Here is a 27,464-nt window from a genome sequence, read left to right as displayed (position 1 = left end):
TCCAGCAATTAGGGACATGCAAATTAAAACTACACTGAGATTCCACTTCACTCTACTCAGAATGACAATTACCAAGAACACAAGTAATAATAAATATTGGCAAAGATATAGGGGGAAAGGTTTATTCATTCATTGCTGGTGGGACTGCAAATTGGTGTGATCACATGAAAAGAGTATAGGAAATTTGGAATGGAATTATTTGACTCATTTATCCCACTCCTTGGTATATACCCAAAGAACTTAAAATCAGCATACTACAGTGGTGCAGCCACATCAATGTTTATAGCAGCTCAGTTCACAATACCTAAGCTATGAAAACAGCTGGGATGCCCTTCAACAGATGAATGGATTAAGAAACTGTGGTATATATACACAATGGAATATTACTCAACCATAAAGAATGAAATTATGGTATTTGCCAGTAAATGGATGGAACTGGAGACTATCATGCTAGGTGAAATAAGCCAATCCCCCCAAACCAAATGCTGAATATTCTCTCTGATATATGGATGCTGACACAAAATAAGGGTGAGGGAGGGAAGAATAAAAGTTCATTGGATTAGACAAAGGGGAATAAAGGGAAAGGAAGGGGGATGAGAATAGTATAGACAGTAGAATAAATTGGACAGAGCATTCCTATGTTCGTATATGAATACACGACCAGGGTTACTTTGCATCATGTACAACCAGAAGAATAGGATCCTAATTAGAACAAAGTATACTCCATGCATGTATAATACGTCAAAATATACTCTACTGTCATATATATCTAAAAATAATAAAAAATTCAAAAAAGCCCCACCAAAAAAAAAGAGAATACTTATTATTCAAATAGCTGCACCTATTTCACTGTCGTTGGTATTTGTGATTTTAACCTGCAAGAATAAATTCTACAAGAGTTGTTTCAAGAATGAGTTATCCTTGTTAGGGTAGGAGAATGTATTTGAATTTTTTAAAGCATTATTACCTTTAAAGAAGAACATGGGTGTAGGGTGATGGAATCTAGTGGAGGCTTCCATGATAAAAAGGCAACAGAGCAAACAAGAGGCAATTCTGAATTAAAGGACTAGGAGGATATAATTGCCCCAAAGTTTCTGATAATTGGGGCAGGCTCAGGATGAAAACAAGAGCTGGGAGACAGAATGAGTTGAGGCTGTGTGGACAGCTCCCACCATCTGAGCATCGTGCAAAATAGAAAAACCTCACTGAAATGCTGTTGAACTGATCAGAAGATATAGGTATGTTTATGAAGACACCAAAACAACAGAGTTGCAAAATGAAACAAGTTTATTTTCTGCAGTAATTTCTGCAAATTACAAAGACAAAATGCTAAACTACAGCATATAACTTTTCATATTTAACCAGAGTACTTGTAATAAATATGCATCCTGAAACAAGATAAAAGGCTACACTTTGTCAGGCATCCTACAAAATGTCTCAAGTTTTATACTCTGCAGCATTTCTGTGCGGGGGACATGTCAGGGGCTGTTTTGTATTTTCTTAAGTGCTGTGACAAAAAGTCCTTTCACATTTCTTTGGAGCATTTTTGAAATTGCTTAACTATAATTAAACAACTTAAGAATGAAGTAACACCACCAAGCTTTAAAGCCATTTTTGTTTTGCTGTTGTTGGTCCTTATTCAATACAGATTAACATATCATCCAGTTCAGCCGAACACCCCCTGAGCCCAGGCAGCCCTGTGATACGTGGGCCCTGTCAAAACAGGCCTCCACTTTTAGTTATAGACTAAAAGTTCTGTGTTCTGTTTTTCTCCCTTAAGATCAATGCCATAAGAGAAGCTGCAAGCAAGTAAGAAACATTTTTATCCTGAAAGTGAAGTGAACAGAAATATTTTCCCCCAAGACTTTTGCTATGCACCATGTTTCCATATCAGGATTTTTAGTTTCAAAGCTGGAAAACTGATTGGTACTAACAGTCCTTCCAGAGACAGTTTATGGGTACTTGCAGAGTTGGGACATTCACAAATATTCAACGGGTAAAAAGAGGATTTACTATTTTCAGAAATGCACTGCAGCTCTGAGGAAATGTGGCAGAAAGTCCTAGGGGTATTGGTGGTAGTTGGGAATACAGACTATCTTTGCTATAGCTGAAAACTTTGAGGAAAAGTTATATTTTTAAAAAGTCTTAAGCATGGTTACCTAAAAAATAGTTTGTTAATATAATCTAATGTAATTTCACTTATTTAGGGGCTTAGATATGAAAACATCTTAAAGAGCCAATAAAAATATTATAGAGAAAAAAAACCCCACTTTTTTAAAAAATTGAGGTTAAGTACTATGAGGCATTTCTTTTGGCTGTAAACACACAGTTTACTGTCCCTTGTTGAAACATAAATGTTTGGATTTCCTGAGCTTCACAGGTAACAGCAGGAGGCAAGTTTGCATAGAAAATTTGCAATATGTCAATGATTTGCTTATAAAAACTTTTAAGGACAGTTTGCTTTTGCTTTTAAACTTCATATTTTAGTTAATAGTGCTCATCAAACTGAAATTGATAAGCAGAGTGAGGAGATATATAAGGCAGCTTGAGGGGAGAGAAGGTGGAATTAGAGATTTTAAATCCACAGGATATTATGAAAAAGGGTGTTAAGCATGCACTTTGTTAACTAGTGCCATAAGAATTTGGTTAGAAATTAAATCATGTTTTGAAATTGGAAACCAAAGCCTAAAAGAGCTCTCCTCTGCTGATTGGCACAGCCCAAAGAGAAACTGAAGAAACATTCACTGCGTGGAGTCTTCAATGGATCACTCAGTAGTGATGAAGCCACTCAGCTGGTTAAGGGGTCTACCCACCAACATCAGGACCAGACCTCTGGGTGTAGCTGATCTCAGCTCTGGAATCTGAAGGGATGATGGACTTTCACCTCTGTGGTCTGAAGTCTCTAAGCAGTTCTGAGGAGGAGACACATTTCCTGGGGACTTGTCCTCAGAATCCTTTGGAAAGGGAAGAAGCTATGCTAGGTCACAGTGCATACCACGAATGAGAACGATGGCAGTGGTTGCCAACAACTGGGGGCAGTGTTCTCTCAAGGAATCCACTTTACTTCTTTTGGGACTGGTTTTTACACATGGTAAGGATTTGCTTCAGTACTTTCTGGACATCTTCATCCATCTGGCCCTAGAAATTCACACAAAAGACATTCATTAGAACCTCTATTAAGTCATGGCACTTCCTCTCCTAGGAATGAGGGCTGGCTGGCTGAAGGCCTTGGCTTATTCCCTTCAACTCTCAGAGGAATGTCAGCCCTATCTTTCCCACATTTCTGTGAGGACTGAGTCAAAGAGGATGGCTTTTATCCATCAGGAGGAGGATGATGCTGGGTCTGCCAAAGCCCTCAGCAAAGGGTGTCTAGGGTCTCAGTTGCAAATGAACATCAACAAAGGCAGGGGTAAGGCAGTGCCTAGGACTCTGGGAATATCTGCATGCCTGGAAAACAAATTCTGGTCTTCTTGATGGGGGACAGCAGCCACAAATTCATTCATCTCATTATGATGAGGCTGCTACAAATAAAGAGGTTCAAGACTCTTGACCCAAAATCTGAAACAAAGAAAAAGGCATCTTAAAGCCTGCTAATGAAAAATATTCTCCTCTAATTCTTATTTCTTCTATTTGTTTGAATGATGGGAGTGTTGGCAACATCTGCTGCTATTTTTCTTTAGGATGTCCAGATACTTCACTAGGCGTTACCATACCTGCACAGCATACAGAAGATGCATTCTATAAACTGATATGACCTCCTGGTGTTGTTTCTTGCAATCCTAAAGAGAAAATTTAACATTATTAGGAGATCTTTAAAGAACAACAACAACAAGGAAAACATGGGAAAACAGCCATTAGCTACTGTGCAACTGATTCCCTCCACTAGCATAAGAAGCTTATTTGCTGTGAGTTCACTATATACTTATTATTATAATATTCTTAGAAACAAACCTGCCTATTTCATTTTGGCATGCCAAATTTAGAAGAAATTTTATGTAAAAAGTTATTTTAATCCTAAGTTTTAAAAAACATATGTGTACACATGCATGTATATATATATATATATATATAATTTGCTCATAGTAAATAGTGTAAGGAAGTTGATTAAATGCAAAAAATGATTTCCTCAGTTGGCGAATTATTGGCAATTTTTATTTATCAGCTGTCAGTGTACTGTGGAGGCAATCTCAAATGGTTGCTCACTACAGCTGTTGATGGATTTATTTCTCCTTGTTGAATTTTAACTCTGGTTTCTCTCAGTGACATGTATCCAGGATCCTAACTCTTCCCTGAAGTATTCTCATTCTAAGAGGTCCTTTCTACTACTTCATCATGAAAATTGAGACCATTTAATATAGATTACTTCAGAAGCTTACAAATGTGCAGAAATACCTCTTCTCACCTCCTTCCTATCAGTGTTAGAATATGAGCTATTTTTTTAAATTAAAGGACAATCTTTGAAACCTCAGTTCTTTGAAGTTCATGCCATAAGAAGGTACATTTGATACAAATTGAGAATCTCTTATCCTTGGGATAGAAGCAGATGTGTTTTGGATTTAAGATTTTTTTTTTTTTTTCAGATTTGGAGTATTTGCATAAACATTCCTGGATGAGCATCCCCTCACCTGAAAATCTGAAATCACAAATGCTACAAAATTGGTGCTCAAAATTTGTGATTTTGGGACATTTTACATTTCAGATTTTTGGATTAGGGACACTAAGCCTGTACCTCTCTATGTTGTTTCCTTCTTACCTCTCAGCTCTCTCCATACAATTATTTAGCTTCTGATCACTGTCTTCCTTTCCATCTCCCCTTCTGTTATCATTTTGTTGACTTCAACATCTAAGTGAATGACCCATCTAAAATCTGTGTCTTTCAGTTTCTATGACTTGCTCTTCTTTCTTTTAGCTACTTGCTCTCAAGGTCATATTTCTGCCTCTATCATAACCACCTCTGAAATCTCAAATGAAAGCATCCCACTCTGTGACCACAATCTATTTTTCTAGCAAACTTACTTGCCTCTGACCCCTTCTATGACTCTTTGATCCCATCAGATACCTATCTGCTTAATTCATTTTTCTACTGTCAGCCTATTGCCAAGGGCCACCTAAGTGATGCATCTCAGTCGTTGCTGAATAAGTATGAGTTCTTACACAACCCTTCAAGATCCATGCAAGCATTACCACCTGTAGGAAGCTTTTCATGACTCACCCAGGTTGGGTAGATATGTTTCCTCCACAAGCACAGTATGCTAGGCATTTTATTATAACTGGATGCTTGCTTACCATACCAATTTATATTGAGAACAGATTCTGAGAGAGCAGGGGCTGTGTTTTATTCATTTTTATATCATTGACATATGCACTACTGATACATGAGAGCTCAATATTACACTAAATACTTGTATGGATTACTATATAAGTCAGCAGTTTATCTACAAATCTAGAATAATTGTTTTGTCAGGAAAGTAACCTGCACAACCCAGTAAGGAGCATCTCCTACTGATTCCACCATTGCTAGAACTGTTAATAAAGAGCTAGATTTGTACTTTGTGGCCAGCAAGAGTAAGGACTGTAGAAAACGTGTCCCCCCCCCCCCCCGCCTCCACTGTTAAATTTATGAAGAAATCAAATCCATTTTCTGCTTGTGAAAGGAAGCTAGAGAGAATCCATGGAAAACTAACCTTGACTTCTTATAGAAAATGTAACGTACCTTGTCAACTAAAACCTTAACAGATATTGTGATAGGTTAAATAATGGTCCTCAAAAAATTTCCACATCATAATCCCCAGAACCTGTAAATGTTGCCTATTATAGATGGTACTAAGAATTTAGAGATGGAGAGAGAGATATTCACGGATGACATGAGTGGGCTTTAAATGTAAAAAATAAGGGTCCTTACATTAGGGAGGCAAGGAAGTCAAAAGAAGGAGATAGGGGGATAAAAGCAGCTCAAGTGACTTGCTCTGAAGATCAGCAAGGGGTCAGGAACCTAGGAGAGCAGTTGGCATTAAGAAGCCGGAAAGTCAAAGAGATGGAGCCTGTTTGACCTATAGCCTCAAGAAGGAATCAGCCCTGTCAACAAGTTCACTTTAGTCCAGTGAAACATATTTTGGACTTCTGGTCTCCAGACTCATAAGATATTAACTTCATGTTGTATAAAGCCAAGTTTGTGGTGATTTGTTACAGTGGCCATAGGAAACCCATACATATATTGAAAGGACTTTCCTAGGTGAAATAGAGGGGCCAAGAAGCAGTTTTTGTGTATGTGTAGATACACAACTACCAGAGATTCTGGCCCCTAATGAGAAAAGGCTCTTGCCACTGCCATCGATGGAGAACAACCATTGCAGAAAGAAGAAAAGTGGTGGAAAGTTAGTGAATGAGTGAATAAGCAGCAACTTCCCACTGATTTCTCCCTTCCCAACAATGCATTTGATCCATCTCATTATGGACCATGATTGGGACTTTCACCTGTGCTTCTCTCTTTTGCCCTCATCAAAGAAGTCTTCAGTTCATTGCTCACTGAAGTACAACATTCCTTTAGGCTGGGAGTCTGTGTTTGTGGCTCCTGGCCCTGATGGCTAAATTGGTATGTCATCTGCCCTGCCCTCACCCCAAAACAGGCAGTGGAAGAAAGCCCACTCACAGCCAGCTGGTTCTGGAGCTGTTTGATCTGCTGTTGCAGCGCTTCCAGCTGCTGACTCTGTCTTTTGGATGAGCTTGTTGAGTAGGAGAGCTGGGAGAGGCTGTTGAGGGCCTCCTTCAATTTGGTGACTTCCTTTGACATCTCATTTATCTAGTGAAAAAGGAAAACTGTTTCAATAGGCATCTAATGTATCTTTAGAAGCAAAATTCCAGATATTTCTTGGCTTCTAATAGAGTCATATCTTTTGGTCTCTGGAACTTGAGATTCTGGAACAATTTCTTTTTAATTTTTTACAGGAAACCCACAAACTGAAACAGATAATATAATCAGGCAGATCAACAAAGCTCTCTATATCTATTCTGTTCAGATGTAATCCCCTGAATTACGTACTGTTTTGGTGCAGGGGCCTAACAAGAGCTGTGATACTAATTTCCTCATTTTACCCTTAAAAAAAGTGTGGTTAAAAAATAGCAGGACTGGGATTAGAAACATTTTTTATTTGAAGACAACTACATTTTGTCCAATGTTGCTAACATGGACAATCAGGAATTAGTCCTAGAGCCCTTATATCTCTGGACATCTTGGTTTGAAGTAAACTCAGCCTCCCACTTCACCCCACCACTCCCTATTTCCCCATTCCATAGGTCTTTGAAGTGCTTTTTGAAGTATTCATTACAAAAAGATAAATGGTGCTTATAAATAAATTCAGAGTCTCCACCATGTGGGACTGGGGATGGGGAGCAGATGCAGGTACAAAATCATCATGAACTTATGAACCTACTCTTTGCTCCCCTCCTTTCTCTGCACCATATCCAGTGCAATCTCGAAATTGCCTACTCCCACCATGTTCCTCTTCTCTTCCTATACACCTTTGAAAATGGGGGCCAGAGAGAGTAGTGATATTTATGCTGACTCAGGGATGAGGAGTCATGGAGCTTTGAGGAGTAGGATTAAGTCTAGGAGTATTTGGATTTCCATATGATGGAGAAATCTACCCTGGATTTAAAGAGAAGTATTAAGAGATAATACACTTTCAGATACTTCTGATCCCCCAAACAGGCAGAGCTTCCATAAAATCATTTTTAAAGGACAAGTATGTACCACATATGTGAAAATATATATATAAAGGGAAGTGGCAGAAGATTGGTATTTTTTAAAAATCAAGATCTAGCATATGTTTTGTTTTTTTTTTTTTGGGCCAGGCAGCGTGGGGGTGGGGGGTTGCTGAGGATTGACCCCAGGCCCTTGCACTTGTTAAGCAAGCACTGTACCGCTTAGCTCCATCCCCAGCTCTTTTTAAAATTTTAAAATAGAGTCTAGGTTGACCAGGCCTTTAACTTGGGCTCCTCCTTCCTCAGCCTCTTGAGTAGCTGGGATAACAGGTGTATACTAACACATCTGGCTCCTCCAACATACTGTTCTTAGTGTGACTTTAAGGGACAGATGTAATCATGTACAGAGTCTCTAAGCATTCTCAATAGATGAGTGTCAACAAATCCTATAAATGTTTCATATAGTAAAACTTCAGGGTCTTAGGACCTATTAGCAGAAACCCAATGGCAACAGAATTTCACCAACCTTTTTATCTTTATCCTCCTCCAGTCTTGAAGAACTCTCAGAATATCTTTTCATTTCGGCAAGTTCCTCCTGAGCTTGCTGGAATTTTTGCAGAAGTTCATTTACTTCTTGGTCTTTGGATTTCAAAAGAGTCTGAATGTTTTCCTTTTCCCTTTTCATTTGTGAGACCTCACTTCGAACCTGGGCAACCTCTGAATGGACCTTCTCTTTCTCCTTTACTGAATCCTTTAATTTTGATGCCAATGCACTCACTTCACTCTCCAAGGATGACTGGAGCTTTTCATAGGAAGACCTGGGTACCATTGTGTCAGTCATAGCAGCTTTCTCCTCTAGGAGCTGCTTCTCCAATTTTGCCACTTCCACTTCTTTGCTCGCCAGGTGCTCTTTAAGACTGCTTATCTTCTCTTCCATCTCTTTCGCAGTTGTCCTCAGTGAGGTTATCACTTGCAAATGTTCTGTGATGGACACAGAGTTCTCTTTCTGTGCATCCACCAATTGCTTGAGCTGGGTCAACTCATTTAATACTTTTGAATACTGGGACTTCATTTCAGACAGTGCCTCTTCCGCTTTGGCCTTGGACACATTTGTCACCTGCATCAGTTTCTCATGCTCTGCTTTGTGGATGTATTCAGTTGCTACATCTTCTAGAGACTTCCTCTTCCTATAATCCTCCAGCTCAGCCTGGGCTTCTTTGTACAGCTGCGACAGCTCACTTACCTGTTTATTGAGTTCATCTATCATCCTGTTCATGGCCTCTTTCATGTCCCCAGCTTCATCACTGGCTTCCTGTGTCATCTGACTTTTTAGTGTGTCTTTTAATTTCATGATTTCTTCTTGGGCCTCCTGGTATTTCTCAAACAAAAATGCTTTCTCCTTATTCATATTCTCAATAACAGAGCAGTATGAACTTTTCATTTCCTCATACTCTTCCACAGGTGCCTTAATCACTACACCTTTTTCCTTCTCCACAAGTTTTTCCTCTAACTCTCTCACTTTCTCTTTATTTCTTTCACTTTCTTCTAACGCGTTCTGCAGATCCTGCTTTAGCATATCTATGTCCCTGTCTGTGACCTTCAGCTCATGGAGATGTGAATAGCTATCTACACCCTCATGAGACAAGAGACCCAGTTTCATCTGCTTCTGAACACTCAGGACTTCTTTCATTGCCTCCTCATACTTGCTCTGAGTTTCTTTAAGTTTCTGACTGAGGTCTGAGCCATTCTCTGAAATCTCTGTGTCGTTCAAGCATACCAGTTCTGTCCTTCGGGACTGGAGTTCAGCCTGTAGCTGCCTCCTCTCTGCTTCCGACCTCTCCAATCTCTTCTGCAAGTCTTGCGAAATCTCTTGTAGTTGCTGAATTCTAACATCACTGTCAAGAGTGGGTTTCCCCAAAGAATGCATTGAGACAGATGGAGATGATTTGGAGTCTGGGGAAGAGGCCTCACTAGGTTTGCCCAGGGGTGGGGCCACATCAGTCTGGGTAGAATGGAAAGAATCAAAGCTTAGGTCTCCTTCTGCCTCCTTTGGTGATTTGGCCTGGGAAATAAAGCAGGGATTAAACGGCACTAAATTAAATGAACAAGCACCAGAGTGAGAAGAACAAGTCTAAAATTTAGGTACAGGAGAGCTGGGTGATCGTTTTCCATGTGTACTACTTTACCATAATAAATATATTGTTTGGGACATAAGAGTCAGATTTACAACACAAAGCTTATTCTGTGCTCTATTAGAACAGATTATTTGTGTCATTTAAAAAAATACCGGAATTGTTTTGCCTATTAAAAACCTCCCACTCAAATTTTTATTTCTTATATCATTCTAGTTGCCCAGAGAGGCAATAGGCATAGTACAGCTATTTCCTATCAAGTTCTTGAGAGTACTGTATGATCAACTTTACAAAATGAAAGGAAAATATTATATACAAATATATATACTTATGCACATGTATATATAAAATGTTTAAATTTTAAAATATAGACATTTAAATGTATAAAAATAGAAAATTATAAAATTTTATGCACAATTTTTCATAGCATTCTATGTAATGAATCTATAAACAAATTTTATTTGTGTAAAATTTTTTATATATTCTATTTATATTTAAATGTTAATAATTTATATGTAATTATATAACTATATATGTAATTATATAAAATTTACCAATTTACAGAAATAGAATTAATGAAGAATACTGTTATCTACCCAAGAAACTTATGTACACCCCCAAAATATAGCCATTTGACTCCACAGAATTATCTGTGGTAGTAATCTATTTAGCTACCTGTAATTTATCTTGTAACTCCTTGTTGTGTAAAGTAAGGGAGGCAACTTTTGCTTGCAACAGCACAAGAAGATCTTGTTGGTCAGCTTCAGAACTTATATCCAATAAGCTATCGGCACCTTGGAAAGGAGAAAGGCAATTTAAAATGTTTTTAAAAATTAAACTGCTGTTTCTCTAACTTCTAACAAACTCACTTTCTGGCTTAACCAGTTCTTCTTCAAAGTCCTAACTATAACCATTCCTCATCCCCCGTTGGGTAGATGAATAGAAATTACTGGCATTTCCTGACTATAGTATTTGTAGCACAGGTGTATCAAGCTAATTATAAAACTGATGGATTTGGGCATTATTCATTCACTTGATTAATCTTGGTTTCTGGTTTCTCTCTGTACCTCATTAAGTCTCAGTTATGTGAATCCTTCTAGAAAGATCTCTGGAACCTGATTTATTTCTTATTCCTACCAGAGCATTACTTAAGTTCAGACTTCTATCACCTTTCTCGGAAACTTTGCACATGGCTTACTCAGATGCCCCATATATTCTCCCCAGTAAAAATGTAGGGACATAAATGCTACTTAAAGTGTTCACTGAGATAAGACATGGAACTTGATCCAGAATAAAACAACAATGTCAGATTAGTCTTCCCAAAACATACGTCAGGCCATTCCTTTGGTTCAAATGCTTTGTTTCCCTCCAAAAATAATCTCCAAACTCCTTTATATGGGTTAAGGCCTCTTTATCTGGCCCCAGTCTTATTTTTCTGGTTTATGACTCACTACATCTTTCCTAAATTTCCATTTCCTCAGACTCTTTGTTTATCCACAGGACTGTCCTTGCATCTCTTTACCTAGATACCTTTTTTTTTGTACCAGGGATTGAACTCAGAGACACCCAACTACTAAGCCACATCCTCAGCCCTATATTGTATTTTATTTAGAGAAAATGTCTCTCTGAGTTGCTTAGTGCCTGGCCATTGCTGATTTTGAACTCACAATCCTCCTACCTCAGCCTTCTGAGCCACTGGGATTTCAGGTGTGCGTCACTGAACCCAGCTAGATAACTCTTGAGCATCCTTTACAACCCCATCAAAGTTTACCTCCTCCTTAAAAGCGTTCACTGACCACCTGGCATGAAATGATTTTCTCCAAATCACACTATAATCACAGTTAGTAAACCACACTTTTTAGCATCATACTGATTATCATGCCTGAATAGTATTTGAAACAATGCTACTCAAAGTGTTCACTAGGATAAGACATGGAACTAGCTTCAGAACGAAATGAAATGCAGAAAGACTTCCTATGAAAAAACGTCAGTTGCACAAGATGATATAGCCGGATGACTTTCTGGTGAAAACTCTTTTATTATTGCCGACTGGCAATAGTTTATAGATGACTCTTTGAAAAGTACAAATCTAAATTTTTTACTATTATGCTTTTAATTTATTCACAGCCATTCAATGCAGAGATGAAAACTTTAATCTTAATTTGGATGGACGAAAAAATGATGTTTTTTTCATAGAAAAATTTACATCTGATATAAGGCATTGTTCTGATGTATGGTAAGTCCTCTGAGTTTTGTGAGTCCTCCTAAGATAAAGTCTGGTGTGATAAACTTGGGAATTGAAGCATGACCTCAATTCTAATCAACAGAAGTTACTTCTCAGATACAATGGATGGTTTTAAAAGTAAACCATGTAAAACCTGTTCAAAGTATTAACATTGATCTCTGCCAGGAATTTGAAAGTTTAATATTTCTCAATTTGGCAAATCAAAGGTCCAGACTCATATAAAATGCACAATACTCTAAGAAACTGAGTGCTGGAGCTAAAGGGAAACCTTGAAATCATCTACTCTATTATAAATTAATTCTGAAGAAATCATACTACATTCTTATAGATTCAGTTAAACTTTAGGAATCTCCATCTTCTTTAGAAGGGACTCTTAAAAGATACAACAAATTAAACCTATCTTTGTTAAGACAGTTTGACTGTGTGGTTTACTTGTAAATCTAAGTGGTAAAGTTACATTGTGACAGTCATGGAGGTGCATGGTTTTCTCCCTTCATGATATAATTTGCTGCTCAGCTGCAATGAGTGCTCTATGCTATTACCTAACAGCCTACAGCCTGTTTTTAAATGCATAGGATAAAATATACCGTAATCTATAAGATTATCTTGTAACACACCAAATAATAATATCCAAAAGCAGGTCTAATAACTGCCATGATTTCTAGTGGTGATATTATAAATGAATTTCCAATATATCTGCAATAACAGTAAGGTGACAGGAAATTGGCAGGGAATTCTCTTGTGATAAAGTCACTGGTCTGCTAATACCCCTGTGTTTATTTCCTATATTCATAATTGAATGAAATGCTAACATTTAATTATGGACAAGTGAAAACAGAAATGGACTTTTTTACATACCAAAGTTAGATATTTTTTAAAATCCAGGTTCAGGCCCCTGAAGCCCAGAGCTGCATTATTGGCAGCTCTATGACCACAGGCTGTTCCTGGCTTTGTCTTTGCTCTGTTCAAAGAGACATGGAGTAAAGACAGTTTGTTCAAAGAAACAAAAACAGATGCTGCTTTATCTTACCTGTAGTACTGTCACTTAGTCTATCTTTGTTTTCTCGTATAGAACTAATCTCAGCCTGCAGAAAAAAAAAATGATGTAAAAATAATACTCCTAAATATAACATTGCACAAAAGAATCAGGTAGATTTTCCTCCTTAAGCTTACAGAGAGCAGAGTCTGTTATCCTACAAGAAAAATAAAAAATCTGAAGGAAAGAAGATATTTTACAAGTGAAAACATGGCAATTATCTACTAAGGTATAACTTTTTAAATATTAGAAATTTCAGAGTGCATATTTTCAAAAGACTTTTCAGAAATATAATTTAGGGAGCACAACACAAATATATTTAAAATTATAATAATTTCATGCCATAGTTTACATATTGGGCTATGTCCTAAATAAATAAGATGGAAAAGACTACTTTCTTAATGATGTCAAATAGAAGTTATATTTATCTGGGTTATACATTAAAGTATATTAAAAGTAGATGTTTTTAGCTTAATCATTTTTTAAATTATCTGTATTAATCTAATTAATCTTTCTAAAAGAGATGCTAATAAATAAGACCTAAAAGGAATAAGAAGATAATTTTATAAGGGAAAAAATGCATATACTCTTGGATTGTCAACTGATCCCTTAAAGATTTCCTCTAACCCTCTGTCCCTGAATATCTGTTAATATATTACAAAAATTCTTGGAACTTCAAAGACAAACTCTCATTTCAAGGCTTTTGTTTCAAAACATTATATTAACTTGCCAAAAATTTATTATGTTTCATCTAGATGAACCCTAGACAATGATAAGAGATTACTTTTCAGCAAAGGAACTTTTGCAAAAGCCAAAATGCTAAAAATTAAGTTGCTTATTTTTGGCAAATGTTTCTCTTTATAAAAAGCTGTCCTTTCCCTTTTCCAGAAAATGTACATATTTTAATTATATAAGGTATAATATACTATTCAAATTTTCTAATCTGAAGGGGTTTTGACAGATGTATAACCATGGAACTAACACTATAATCAAGATCTAGAATATTTCCTTTTCCCTGAGAGTTTACTCATGCATTTATCACAGCTAATCCTACCCACTCCATTCTTAGGCAACCTGTCCATTTTGCATTTTCTAAAACTGCTATAAATGGAATGTAATGGAAAAAGTGGGGATATTTTTGTGGCTCACTACTTTCATTCAGCATGATGATTTTCAGATTTGTCTATGATGTTGCTTGCACTGCAGCACATTCCTATTTTTGCTGAGTAACATTATTTTATATGAATATATCTCATTATCTGTATTATTCACTTGTTGATACACATTCAGGTCATTTCCAATTTAGGAACACTGTGAATAAAGCTACTCTAAACATCTATATATAATGTTTTATATAGATATGCTTTTAGTTCTCCTGGGTTAAACACCCATAAGTGGATGACTGTATCATCTTGTAGGTATTTGTGTAACTTTTAAGGAAACTATTAGTTTTCTGAAGTAGTTTGTACCATGTAATTTCCTCCAACAGAATATTAGCAGTCTAATTCTTCCACATCCTTCCACATCTAATTTTTCCACTAACATACTTTATCTAAGGATCCAATACAGGATATTGCATTGTACATAGAGAATTTTTAAAAAATGTAACGTTTGCCACTTCATAAATAATGTTTATTAAGTAATAAAAGGAGTGACTACAAGTCAGAAGCCAGTAACTTTCACACCTTTTAAAAAATTAATTTAATTTTTAATGAATAAAGGAAAAAATATGTATTTACCATGTACATCATTATGTCTTGAAATATGTATATAATATAGCTAAATTGTACTAATCAACATATGCATTACCTCACATATCATTTTTTTTGTGATTAGAATACTTAAATCTACTCTCTTAGCAATTATCCAAAATACAGCACATTGTTATTAACTATGGCCACCATATTGTACAATAGATCTCTTGAATTTCTTCTCCTGTTGAACTGAGATGTACACTTTGACCAACATATCCCCAATCTCTCCACTCCCTGGTCCCCCATTGTATTCTTTTATGAGTTCTATTTTTTTGGATTCCATAAGTAACCTTTGTCCATTTTTTCCTATTGAAGAAAATTATTGATTAGGAATTGCAATTAATTCTCCCTATTCTTGTTTTACAGTGTCTAAGCCAGGAAAAATAATCAAGGGGTCCTTCATGATGAAAAGATTGTGAGCGAATGACTGAGAAGTATATTCTACTTTATTTATATTTGTCCAGTGTTATATAACTTAAAGCAAGTCTATGATGTATCATAAAATACAAGAACAAAATTGAATCTAGAAAGGAAATACCTTGAAGGGTGCTTCTGCAAAAAATACTGATTCCTTTCCCGAAAGTGGTGTTGAAGTTATTGATCTTGGGGAAGACACGTCACTCAACTAAAAGAAGAAAATGAAAACCACCAGTAAAGAATGTGTCCTCAAAGTGTTTTCTTTTCTAGTGCTGTTGAAGCAACATCCAGGCAACTAAACTCAGTAAGTACCCTTAGCTTCAGTTAACACAGGCAATTCAGCTATATCAAATAATTTTTGAGTTTTGCAGAGTATAACTTTGCTCCTATGTTAACTAGAATCAGTTTTTTAAATCTATAAAACTTCTATTATAGGCTGAGAATAGTATTAATGAATAGTATTTCATGTTAAAATATATTTATAATTATTTATCAGTGAGATATTTCTATTATTTGAATAGATTATTCTTTTCATGACATGATTTTAAACAATAAACCCCAACCTGTTTTGTTTGCCATTTCACAGATTTCTGTGCTTCCTTCTCTATGAAGTAGTTTTTATAAGTTTAGAAATAAAACTATTTTTAGTATTAATCAACTGTAAATGTAATTAGAAAAACACATTTTAGCAATGTTTTAAGAAACCAACTTAAGTTCACTTTAATCTAACTGCCTCACTAACTACTCATTATCTTACCCTTAACTCTTACTAGAATTGTTAATATGAGGAACTAAAAATAGGCTGACTTATTATTATCTTAAAAAAATTTCTATCATAATATTATTTTTAAATTTTTTTTTTTTTGTGCCAGGGATTGAACCCAGAAGCATTTAATCACTGAACCACATCCCCAGCCTTTTTCACTTTTTATTTTGAGATAAGGTCTTGCTAAGTTGCTTAGGGTTGCTTAGGGTCTTGCTAAGTTGCTGAGGCTGGCTTTCAATTCACCATCCTCCTGCCTTAGGTTCCTAAACCACTGGGATTACATGCATGTGCCACTGTGCCTGGCCTGTCATAAGATTTTGAGAAATTTCTTGAGGCTTTTAAAAAAGATACTATTTAATCCTCCAGTTTTGAAACAGATAAAAGTCAACACTGTTTCCATACTAATTATCAAAATACTTCTTATCACAATTTGTAATCTACAAAATTTAAGAAAATTTTAAATGTGCGCTAAGGGTCAGGTCTAAAACATTACTTTGTGACCTAAACGCAAAATGATGAAACTATTGTTGTTTTTCTGCTTATTGATTGCTGGTTTGCTTTGGTTTTTACCTGAGTAGGACTGATAGGAGGTGGTGGAGCTTTGCGTTTTTTTGGAGTTCCACTTCTTTCTGAGCTTATTTTAGAGACTTGATCATGCTGAAAGTTATCACAGTCCAAAGAATGGAGGTGGGTTAGTTAGGTTAGTAAAGTTTGAGCAAGTAGCTTCATCAAACAAATGAGAAAAACCTCTATAGTCCATGCATTTCTTAATCCATCAAGACCTGGAATCTGTTATCAACATAAAAATACAGTAATATGCATGCTCTACATTTTCTTCTAGCAGTCCATGCTTTCATAGCAAGAAGATTAAAAACATAGACAAAACCAGATTAAGTTGGTGTGGAAAACTGGGAAAGTAGAGGACGAGAGTTGTCTACCATAATCAGAACCCAGATTACATTCACATGTACTTTCCATCTTAATGCAAAACACCAGGATTTCCCACATCTCTGCATGACTTCCACCACCCACCTTTTGTTTTAAAGAAAGTAAACATGAGGGAAAGGGGGAACCTCATCTCTAAAAGTTATTGGTAAGGAATACATTTAGCACATAATATATTCAGTATTACTTGTTGTCTATAATTTTTTTAAGAACCTTGATGTATACATAAATAGAACAACCAAACTTAAATTAATAGTGACAACATGCTTTTTAGAAAAACTCCAAAATAACAGGGCAAACGTCTAAATTTCTACTCCAAGTAATACTAAGTGTAATTTTAGGGTGAAAAACAATTAAAATAAAAGGAAAAGCTAAATGTCTTATTTTCATTAAGTATTTAAGATTTTCCTATGTATGTAGTTCATATGATAATACAAGCATTTAACTCTAGGTGAAATTTTAGGGGGGAAAAGAAATAAAAGGAAAAGTTCAATCTCTTATTTTCATTAAATAGCTAGCATTTTTGTGACTATAGGTCTGTAGTCCATGTGATATTACAAGTAGCTAAAATATTGTTATTCAGTCTCAGTGTTTAAACCACATCAAACATTTTCACACCAGTGGGAAGCATTAGTACATTTCAGAAAAAGATGAATATATAGGTAGCAAGTTTAAAGTTATATGCTTTTGAAATAAGGTAAATCATTAAGAAAACATTTACCACCTCATAATAACGAATCATTTATTCCAAAGACATTGCACTCCTTAAGTATCTTCCACATAGTCATCATCACTTTTCTATTTTCTTTTTGATACTGGGGATTAATCCCAGGGGTGCTTTACCACTGAGCTACATCCCCAGACTGTTTTTAAATTTATTTTTACCTTTTTAAATTTTAGGGTGGAGTTACTGGGGATTGAACTCAGGGACACCCACCCACTGAGCCACATCCCCAACCCTATTTTGTATTTTATTTAGAGACAGGCTCTCACTGAGTTGCTTAGCACCTCGCTTTTGCTGAGGCTGGCTTTGAACTTGCAATCCTTCCTTAGCCTCCCAAACTGCTGGGATTACAGGCATGCACCACTACACCTGGCTTTATTTTGAGACAGGGTCTTCCTAAATTGTTTAGGGTCTCACTAATTTGTTGAGGCTGGCCTCAAACTTTTGATCCTCCTACCTTAGCCTCCTGAGTTCTGGGATACACCGGTAGGTATATGCCACCACACCAGGTAGTCATCATCACTTTTCTAGTAAACTATAAAGTTTATTATAAACATTTTCAAATACTCATAAACAAAGATAAAAAACATCCCTACCCCCAAAAGATAAATACCTGCTTTGGTTTTGTTGGGGTCTTTAAGTCTAAAGAAGAAAAAGTGAAAGAAAATTACCATAAGAACCATAATGACTCATATTTCATATTTGCTTTGGGTGGAAACACACACACATACACACACACACACATCATACACAACATTTAACACTTCATTTTTCTTCAAGCCTATGTTTAAAAGAATAATAAAATATATATTGCACAAATTCCTTTATCCTTTGGGGGAAATGGAGTACATGAATTTAAAACAACATTGACTATTTTCTTTCACATACCAGCATCCTGAGAGATTTTCGATAATAGAAGGCTTTGAATTCCTGCATTTTCTGAGAGTTTGGAATAATGTAAGGCATTGTGTCCAAGAGAATCTACAAGGTTTAGGTCTGCACTCTTTTTAATTAAGGCTTCCACGATGGTAGAGCTGCCAATTTCACAAGCCAGCATGAGAGCAGTTCTAAAGAAAAGGGAGACACAAAATTAGCGCTAAATAAATGTAAAACTCTTTCCTCGGAAATTCTTTGTCCTGAAAACAGGGAAAAGAACCTTTACTTAATCATCTGGGAAATTCAAAATGAAATGCTATCAAGATGAAATTAGGTGGTATATTTATTTTTAAACTGCAAATTAAATTTAAATGTTAAACCATAGTTAGTCAAATAACATAGAAACAATCTACTGTTTGATATAAAACGATAGTATTTAATGATTGCCACAAACCTTACCCTTGTACCTCAAATATTTTACAGAACCTGTACAATGTGAAGACTTCTCAAAAGTAACCAATATGTTTACTTATTTTTCATGAAAAGACACAGAAATAGCTTAATCGACTTTGATATTTAATGGTTTCATCAGTCAGCAATGATGCTCAGAGTCTGGGAAACATTATTTTTAAGTGGAAAGAGATTCTTGATTACCAAAAAGGTAGAAAATTTAAAAAGAAACAAGTTAAAACACATTATAACAAACCATTCAAAATACAGCTATGATATTGTGAAAGACTCAGAATGTCAGCATCACTTAAGTCACATGATTTTTGCCTGTTTATACATACCTTCCGTTTTTGTCCCTGGAATTGACATCTGCTCCGTGATCCAGGAGAAAGCGACAGACCTCACTGTGGCCACTTTGTACTGCAAGAAGCAGCGGGATATTCCCATCCTAGGAGACAAACTCTGATTTAGATTTTAACTTTAACACCAAATGCCAGAATCACAGAGACCCTTGTTCTTTCCCCAGGTACCCCCATGACTTGTACTGCTGGTGTAATATTTGATCCATCATGATATTTTAGGCCCCTTTATGGCCACCATTACATCATGGCCAACTCTTGTAGAATTTCTGTGTTACCATTTCCCTAGAAGCCTTACCTTTTGGGCTGCTTGCCTGTTCCCTCAGCTGTCACTGAGTCTGAGTGATCACAGGAAAAAGTATTAAACTCAAGATGTGTTCAGGCTTAAGGCAAGAGTATCATGTACTGAAGAATGATTCTGGAGAAATGAAGGACTTGTCTCCACATGGCTCAAAAGGACTTACTGCTCTAGGCAGCTTCTTCCCAGTGAACTACCTACTCGCTGTCATTCTACTCCTCTCAGAAGGCGTACCTTTCATAATTTTAATAAGTGCCAAAACAACAAATTAACACAAGACAAGATAAAAGATGGATAAAAAAGAATTACTTAACTTGTCATGACAATTAGCAATCCTTTTGGAAAAAGAAAATTAGATCCCCAACTTGTATATAAACTATATCAAATGGATTGAGAATGAAAACATTGCAATATAAAACAAATGAGAAAAATACAAGAACATATAGGTAAGTATTTCTGTAATCCAGATTGAGGAGAGCCTCATAAAAATGACACAAACGGGAAAGAAAATGTATTATCCTGTCTTTTGTGGGGAGAACATACCCCACAGGCAAGTCACCAGTAATTTTTAAGTTAAAAACATTCACATAGAAAAAGAAAAAAAGATTAACCACAATATTCCTAACCTATGTTAAAAATGGGGATTTAAAAAGGTACAATTGCTATTTAACAATTAAATCCTTTTTTTTCCCCCTTCTACTTCTATCTTGGGATTGACCTCACTAGTGTTCTATCACTGAGCTGAACTATCTTTCAGCCCTTTTTATTTTATTTTTATTTTGAGACAGGGTCTCTCTAAGAGGTAAGGCCTTAAACTTGTGATTCTCCTGCCTTAGACTCTCAAACAGGGAAGATTACAGGGCTATGCCACCACACCTGGCAGAATTAAGTCTTATAGTACAATTTCAGACAGATTTTCAAGTGTTGTGGTTTAGTTATGAGGTGTCCCCCAAAGGCTCATGTGTGTGCAACAATGCAGGAAAGTGTAGAGGTGAAATGATGGATTATGAGAGCCTTAAACTGATCAGTGCATTAATCCCTCAATAGGGATTAATTGGGTGGTAATGGTATGCAGGTAAGGTCTGGCTAGAGGAGGTGGGTCACTAGGGGCGTGCCTTTGGGGTTTATATTTTGTCCTTATTAAGCAGCATTCTCTACCTACTTTCTCATTATCATGTCCTGAGCTGCCTTCCTCTGCCACATCTTTCTGCCATGATATTCTGCCCCACCTCAAAGCCATCTGTGGACAAAGATCTCTGAAACTATGAGCCCCAAATTAGATTTTCCTCCCCGAAGTGTTCTTATCAGGTCTTTTGAGCGTAGCAGGAAAACAGCTGATAAAAATACTAGGCATTGTCTCTATAAAGTTATAGTACTTTCTGGTCATGAAGTAATAGTGTTTTAGATTTTGGATGTTTTTGGATTTTGGAGTATTTGCCTATAAATAATGAGATACCTTGTGGATGAAATCCAAGTTTAAACACAAAGTTCACTTATGTTTCATGAAGACCTTGTAAACATAGTCTGGAAGTAATTTATCCAACATTATTAATAATTATGTGCATGAAACAAAGTTTCATGGTGTGGAACAGGCTTCTTGTGGCATCAAGTTGGTGCTCAAAAAGTTTCAGAAATTGCAGTGTTTAGGATTTTGGATTTTTGGATTAGGGATGTTCAACCCTTACTAATAAGACTCAGAATATGGATTTATTTACAGTCTATTGAGTCACTTTACATCATACATGTCAATCAAGCTATAACATGAAATTTAACTCTGTAATCGTACATGAAGGCATGTAAATTTATTCTCTAAATAACCCTGTGAGGTTACAATAGGATAGAAATATTTCTGTCTTCAAAGTTGGAAAATTCTAACCAAAAGGCTTCCAAGGTAATACATGGGGGACAGAAAGAAAATATCAGAATTTCCATTTGGACTTATTTCTTACTTTTACAAATCAACAAAGTAAGTTTTATTCATATTCAGGTTGATGGCAGAATACATGTATATATTTAGAAACAAATATACACAGGAAAGAAGTGCATGCTGCAAAATGAATTAATAATTTATGGACCAATGGAGGTATAATACAGAAAACCATTTTGCAGAAGAAGACCTGGGTTGAAAAGCAATAGAAATTTTAAGATACTTGGGTCTCTAAAGTCTCAGTGACTCTCAGAATGCTCTAGAAACCACTGTCCATTTTCACCTCTAGTGGCCACCGGGTACTCACCAAGTCTTTGAGGTTTACAGGGCTCTTGTGTTCGCTGAGGACCTGAACAGCTAGTAGGCAGCCCTGCGCCGCTGAGGGAGGGAAAACACAAACATCATCCACTCACAAAGCTACTCACATAACCAAGGGCATCAACGCCTCTAAGAAGTTTGTGTTTGATTTGGAATCAAACATTCACTCAAGCTGCACTCAACAGAAATGGTATTAGGAAGGTAAGTAAGAGGTATTTGAAAATTACTGCTTCATTTCAGAGTTACCTGGACGTACAGCCAGTCACTTTCAACTACCTTTCGGCAAACATTTGTTTTATCTTTTCATAAGACTTAGCTTTTCCACAATTATCAATAAAAGAATTTTTACACCTAACTGCCTGAGAGCTCAGTGTCAACGTTTGTCACTCTCAGCTGCATGACAGATGCTAAAACAAAATGTTGACAAATAGAATTGATTGATGTCCATCATGATCACCAAATCAAAAAATCTATATCACAGAAAACCTGAATCCACTAGTACTTCTGATTATCTCTTTAAAAAGAGATTTAAATCATATAGATAAATCAATTGCATGTACATACACATTAATTAAATAATTGGTGCTGAGGATTGAACCCAGAACCTTGTGCACACGTTGTACTACTGAGCTACATCCTCAATCCTAGTTAAAATAAGTTAACCATGACAACCTTTTCTGGTTGTGTGGCAGGCAACTGATGAATTTTAGGTGTGTTCCTTGTAAAGCTCAACATGTTTTTCAAACTGAGTAAAATGAGAAAGTCTAGGAGTGATGACAGAAAACAATCCTGGGAATAGTACTGTAAGGTTAATGGCCTGAATAAAGACAATGGAAAATTAGTGTTTCTTATGACAGAAGAGGACAAATAAGAGAAGGAAAGTTACCTGCATAATGTAAAGCTGTTTTCCCAGAGCTGTCAATACCTTCGGCTGGGCATTTAGACTATAAGACAAAAATAGTAAATATGTATATTAGAATATCCTGCAAGAATTTTATTCAGTTCATTCTTTTCCTGTAAGGTCTGATGTCTTATTAGGAAGGGAACAAGCTCCAGTTGCTGTATTCCTACAGCCTTTTTTTTTTTTTGGGGGGGGGGGGGCGCTGGAGACTAACCAAATAATCATGACCTAGGCAGCCAATTGATCCTTTGCTGCTTTGCCTGCCCTTTCCTCCTCTGACTTCATCACTCTGTCACCACTGGACAGCCCCGGCCAGCTAACAAACATGCTCTAGCATCTTTCACCTTGATCCTATCTTTCTCTCCATTGCCTAACCTAATTCTCTTTCCCCCTTCATAAAACCAGCTCTCTTAAGAATTGCCAACATGCAGTCGATGCTTCTTGCTTTCCATTCACTCCTGACTCCACTGCAGTTGAGTGTCAGCCATGGAGTTGGGTGTCTCCATGGAGATGGACCTAGCGGAGGTCACCAGCCTCCTTTCAGTTTCCAACCCCAATAGCCTTCTTGTCCTCCTCTTACTAGCCTCTCAGTGGCATTCCATTCCCTCTTCATCAAATAGTCCTCCTCTCAGCAATGCAAGTCCCTGCCTGGAAAACTTCTGTTTGCTCTGACCACTCCTCCTCCTCCAGCCAGACATAAAACCTGGGGCCTCTTCACTGTTCTTTCTCTAAACACTCTTCCTTAGTGATCTCATCCACACCTGCAGCTTGAAATTCTGTCAAGAAGTTGAGGCTAGGAACTCCCAATGTCCATCTTACCAATAATAACAACATAAGTATTGTGTAAGTAAGAGCTATCATGCACCCAACTGTGTTCAAAGAAATGCTTTACGGTTCCTAACAACCCTGGATAGATGCTACTATTACCATTTTCAGGCAAAGGAATTAGGGCATAAAGAAGTTAATTTATCAGGCCACAGTGAACAGCAGGGCCAGGATTTCAACCTGGCAGAATGTGCAATCTTACTCAGATGTCACCTGTGAGCACCAGGTTTGATAACCCACTGCGTCTACTTCACTGATGTCTTACAAGCACTTCAAAGGCAAAACTTCCCCTCTTCCAAGCCCAACCTGTTCCTCCCCATCGTTTACCACACCTGAACCACACCATCCTCCATCTAGTCAACAAGTCAGAAACCATGGATGGAGTCATCTCTAATTTCCTCTATTCCTCCTCCCACATCTAATGAGTCATTAGGTTCTGTCAATCCTTTCTAGAAACCATACCTCTGATCTACCTCTTCTCTTTCTTGTTTCCACTACCCTTGTCTAAGCCAGCACCTTCTTATCTGGACAGCTAAGATAGCTTCCTTGTGGGTCTCCTTAGTTCTGTTTTTTTCTCCTCTGAATAACTTCTTGACACAATAGGAATAATATTTTAGAACTATGAATGTCACTGTCTACTTATAAACCTTTAACAGTTCCACACTGTATTTAGGATTAATTGCAGTCTGCCTATCACAAACACACAAGGCCCTGCCTTCTGTGACACATTTACTGGTCACCTGCCTTGCCCCTGGCTCATGCACTGGCTTTCTTTCCTCCCTGATGAGTATTTTTCCTGCCTTGGGGCCTTTGCACTTGCTATTTTAGGAATGCATTCCCCTTGACACTTTGCATATTAGGGATCTCAGCTTAAATATCATCTCCTCCATGAGGCTGCCCTGAACTGCTACTTCTCAGTACCCTGTTGGCTTCCTCTTTAGTGCTTTGCAATTTGTAATGTGTGTTTGTGCCTGTGTTTGCAGGACAGTGAGCTCCACCAAGATAGTGACTCCTCTGTGAGTTTACGTTCAATGCGTATATTTACTGCCCAGCGACCATTTGGTATATGAAAGGGTAGGAGGACTAGCCAGCACTCAGGGGGAGGGGGAGAGTTCACTTGAATCTGTAGAATCTCTAAAGCTTTGTTTGTGCTCCGTGCCTTGAGAAGACAGAATGTTTAACTGGTGTTTACTGGAGAGGGGAAATATCTCTAGCTCACAGACAATTACAGCAAAGGCCTAGAGAGCTCAGAAAGGTTGCTAAATGCAGAGGGTGGAAGGAGTCACTAAATGCAGAGGGTGGAGCAGGAGACCAGGAGGTCACATCACAGAGAGCCTGGATGTCCAAGAGGTGAAGAACTGACTAGACGGGTCCAGGGTTCAAGGAAAGTGACCTAATAGGAAGGCTGATGTTTGCATAACTACCCAGGAAGAACACTGGTGAGACAATTTGCAAGTTGGAAGAGGGAAGATCAAACTACCTTAGATTGAAATGCCTGCCCTTTAGTGGTAAGAAGAATGGAGATCAAGTTACTACTTACCAAGCTCTGGCCTAATTTTAGAACAGCACAAGGAACTGCTTAAAGGCTTCAAAGATTCCAGAGAAAAACCAACCCATTTGCACAACCAGATATAAAATTACATTAGAGGCTAGAATATCTGGTCCTTGCCCACAAGGACTTCCAGCTTGTCAGGTTAAATCTTCCTTAAAATCAGAGTCAGATGCAAGGTCTGGATAGCCAAGCTAGGAGGGGAATGGAGATTTAAAACACACAGAAACACACAGACAGACAGACACACACACACACACACACACACACACACACACACACACACGGGAAGGTATACATGCAGAGCACCCAGGCAAAAGAGTGATCTTCATCTATTCAGATTGTGTGGCCCGGAGGAGGCAGGTAAGAAAAGCTCACTGTTCAGTGTCTTCAAGGGGAAGCCCTATAATATAGCACCACAGACATTGCTCTATTTTTCTTGAGTTTTGCTTCAATGACCTGTTAAGATTAAACATTCCTGGAATTGGCAGTAGCAAGCAGCATGTAATGCAAGACAGGAAGCTACGTGATCAACCGAGCAGACAAGTCAAAGGATGTGACCACAGCTCTGCATTAGAGATTCAGTCAAATTAAAGCAAGATGCTGGGTCCCAAACAGTGCTTGTGGGGGCTGAGACAACAGCTTGTCAGAACAGACAGTACTCCAAACATGTATTTTATTGCTTTCTGCTGTTCCTGAAAACAGCCAGCTTGCATTTTGACTAGCAACAGCTGGACAAAACTGTATGGACTGCTATCAGGGGTTCATTGAATATACATTTTTATAGATTTATGGATGTCATCACCTTAAGGCATCATTATAAACTTCCTGGCAAGGTTATCAAACCATGGAGTTGGCTTATAATTCTAAAGAAGAGTAAAAACCAAACACTGAAACAGGAATCAAGAACTAAAAGCTCATCAAGTTATATACAAGGAAATAATGGTTGAAATTTTGCTTCTCAAGAAGAGCTGCACTTGACTAATGACGTATAGAGGAGAATACCAGGACACCAGAGATCCAGTATGGCGGGGATTTCCAGCAGTTTGTAAAAACTGACTACATAGAGGTCACAAATCCTGCAGAAAAGTGAAAAAAAAGAATTGACTGAAGTGTGGGGAGGAGGCTATTCCTAGGAAGACACTCCAAATTTTGGTTAGGATCCTCTTCACTGCCAGGGGAGTTGCTATGGAAACAATCTTCTCCCTGACTGTCCTGTCAATAAGGAGGTTATGTAGGAAACCCGGGTTCTGAGACAGTATTAAAAGTGTGTGTGTGTGTGTGTGTGTGTGTGTGTGTGTGTAGAGGTATTTCTTTTTTCATGGATAAGGTCACCTTTTAGAAATGACACATAATTTCAAGTTGCCTTTTACCTGAAGGAGCTTCTTGACGCACTCGTGGTGTCCGTTCTTGGCTGCCAGGTGTAAAGCACTGTGTCCTAAAGGGATTGAAAAGCAAAAGTTGGGGGAAAAAGGCCACACTTTTCACATCTCTTTCACGTCTCTGTACTGAAGACAACTATGAGGAAATATATTGTTCTCTAACAAAGACAGAATTGTTCCTCTGGAGATTAAAGCCTCACATTCTTTAATGCCACAAATGTGGGGAGAAAACAGAGCATCCGCCCACTGGATAACATTCACAGGCTCCAAGTGCTGTTCTCTTAGGGTGCAATTAAGCCCCAGGCCAGAAGCTTGTGGTAGACTCATGACATGAGGCTTGGAAGTTCTGCTTTCAGCTGTCAATGTGTGTGCCAAATGTCCCGTGTCCACAACCGTCACACCAGGCAAGGACCACCCCAGGCCTAGAAACCCCAAAACATGCACCCCACTGGGCAGCAGAGAACATACCAGAGGCCCACAAACTTAATCTCTACTCAACTCCTCATTTCCCTCTTCTTCAAACATACTCTGGTCCTGACCGGCCATTCCCAGGAGCTTTCAGATTTTTAAAGTTCTTGAGTGGAGGAAGGGGAAGAGTTAGAAAACAACAGACCACTAAAGCAGCATTTCTTTAAGTTCCCTTCGTGACTCCAACATGAGGCATCAGTGTTTTGATGGTCAGATAACTTCAAGGATGGTTCCAATACTCTAACCAACTCCCCCCACTGCCAAGTGGGCTTGTAGGACTCTATGGGAGAGGGGCTTAGGGGTAGCCTAAGGGTCAGAAGAGCCCCACTAGGGACTTTGCAGTTCCTCTAGGTTTAGCCTGGGTTCTCTTCCTTAGAAGAGCCAGAGAGCT

General features: G+C 37.6%; 1 protein-coding gene across 4 annotated transcripts in view; it reads right to left on the bottom strand.

Annotated features, from left to right (window-relative positions):
• Window positions 1–1,269: 1,269 nt before the first annotated feature.
• The window catches only part of Rai14 (retinoic acid induced 14), a 136,125-nt gene continuing 109,930 nt past the window's right edge, over window positions 1,270–27,464 (bottom strand). For 3 of the 4 annotated variants that reach the window (XM_071612649.1, XM_071612650.1, XM_071612651.1), the window contains exons 5-18: window positions 26,597–26,661; window positions 22,835–22,892; window positions 21,938–22,008; window positions 19,388–19,494; window positions 18,609–18,787; window positions 18,334–18,362; window positions 16,622–16,708; window positions 15,407–15,493; window positions 13,109–13,163; window positions 10,509–10,627; window positions 8,228–9,763; window positions 6,650–6,799; window positions 3,714–3,779; window positions 1,270–3,138 (exon numbers count right to left, since the gene is read on the bottom strand). In XM_071612649.1, the coding sequence (XP_071468750.1) occupies window positions 3,061–3,138; window positions 3,714–3,779; window positions 6,650–6,799; window positions 8,228–9,763; window positions 10,509–10,627; window positions 13,109–13,163; window positions 15,407–15,493; window positions 16,622–16,708; window positions 18,334–18,362; window positions 18,609–18,787; window positions 19,388–19,494; window positions 21,938–22,008; window positions 22,835–22,892; window positions 26,597–26,661 (2,687 nt within the window). In that variant the 3' untranslated portion in view covers window positions 1,270–3,060. The remainder of the gene's footprint in view (window positions 3,139–3,713; window positions 3,780–6,649; window positions 6,800–8,227; window positions 9,764–10,508; window positions 10,628–13,108; window positions 13,164–15,406; window positions 15,494–16,621; window positions 16,709–18,333; window positions 18,363–18,608; window positions 18,788–19,387; window positions 19,495–21,937; window positions 22,009–22,834; window positions 22,893–26,596; window positions 26,662–27,464) is intronic. The other variant, XM_034636109.2, reaches the window with a different exon arrangement.

This window comes from Marmota flaviventris, chromosome 5 (genome assembly GCF_047511675.1).
Source record: "Marmota flaviventris isolate mMarFla1 chromosome 5, mMarFla1.hap1, whole genome shotgun sequence".
Taxonomy (NCBI): domain Eukaryota; kingdom Metazoa; phylum Chordata; class Mammalia; order Rodentia; family Sciuridae; genus Marmota; species Marmota flaviventris.
Note: the sequence above shows the minus strand (reverse complement) of the source record. Positions and strands in the feature narration are given on the sequence as shown.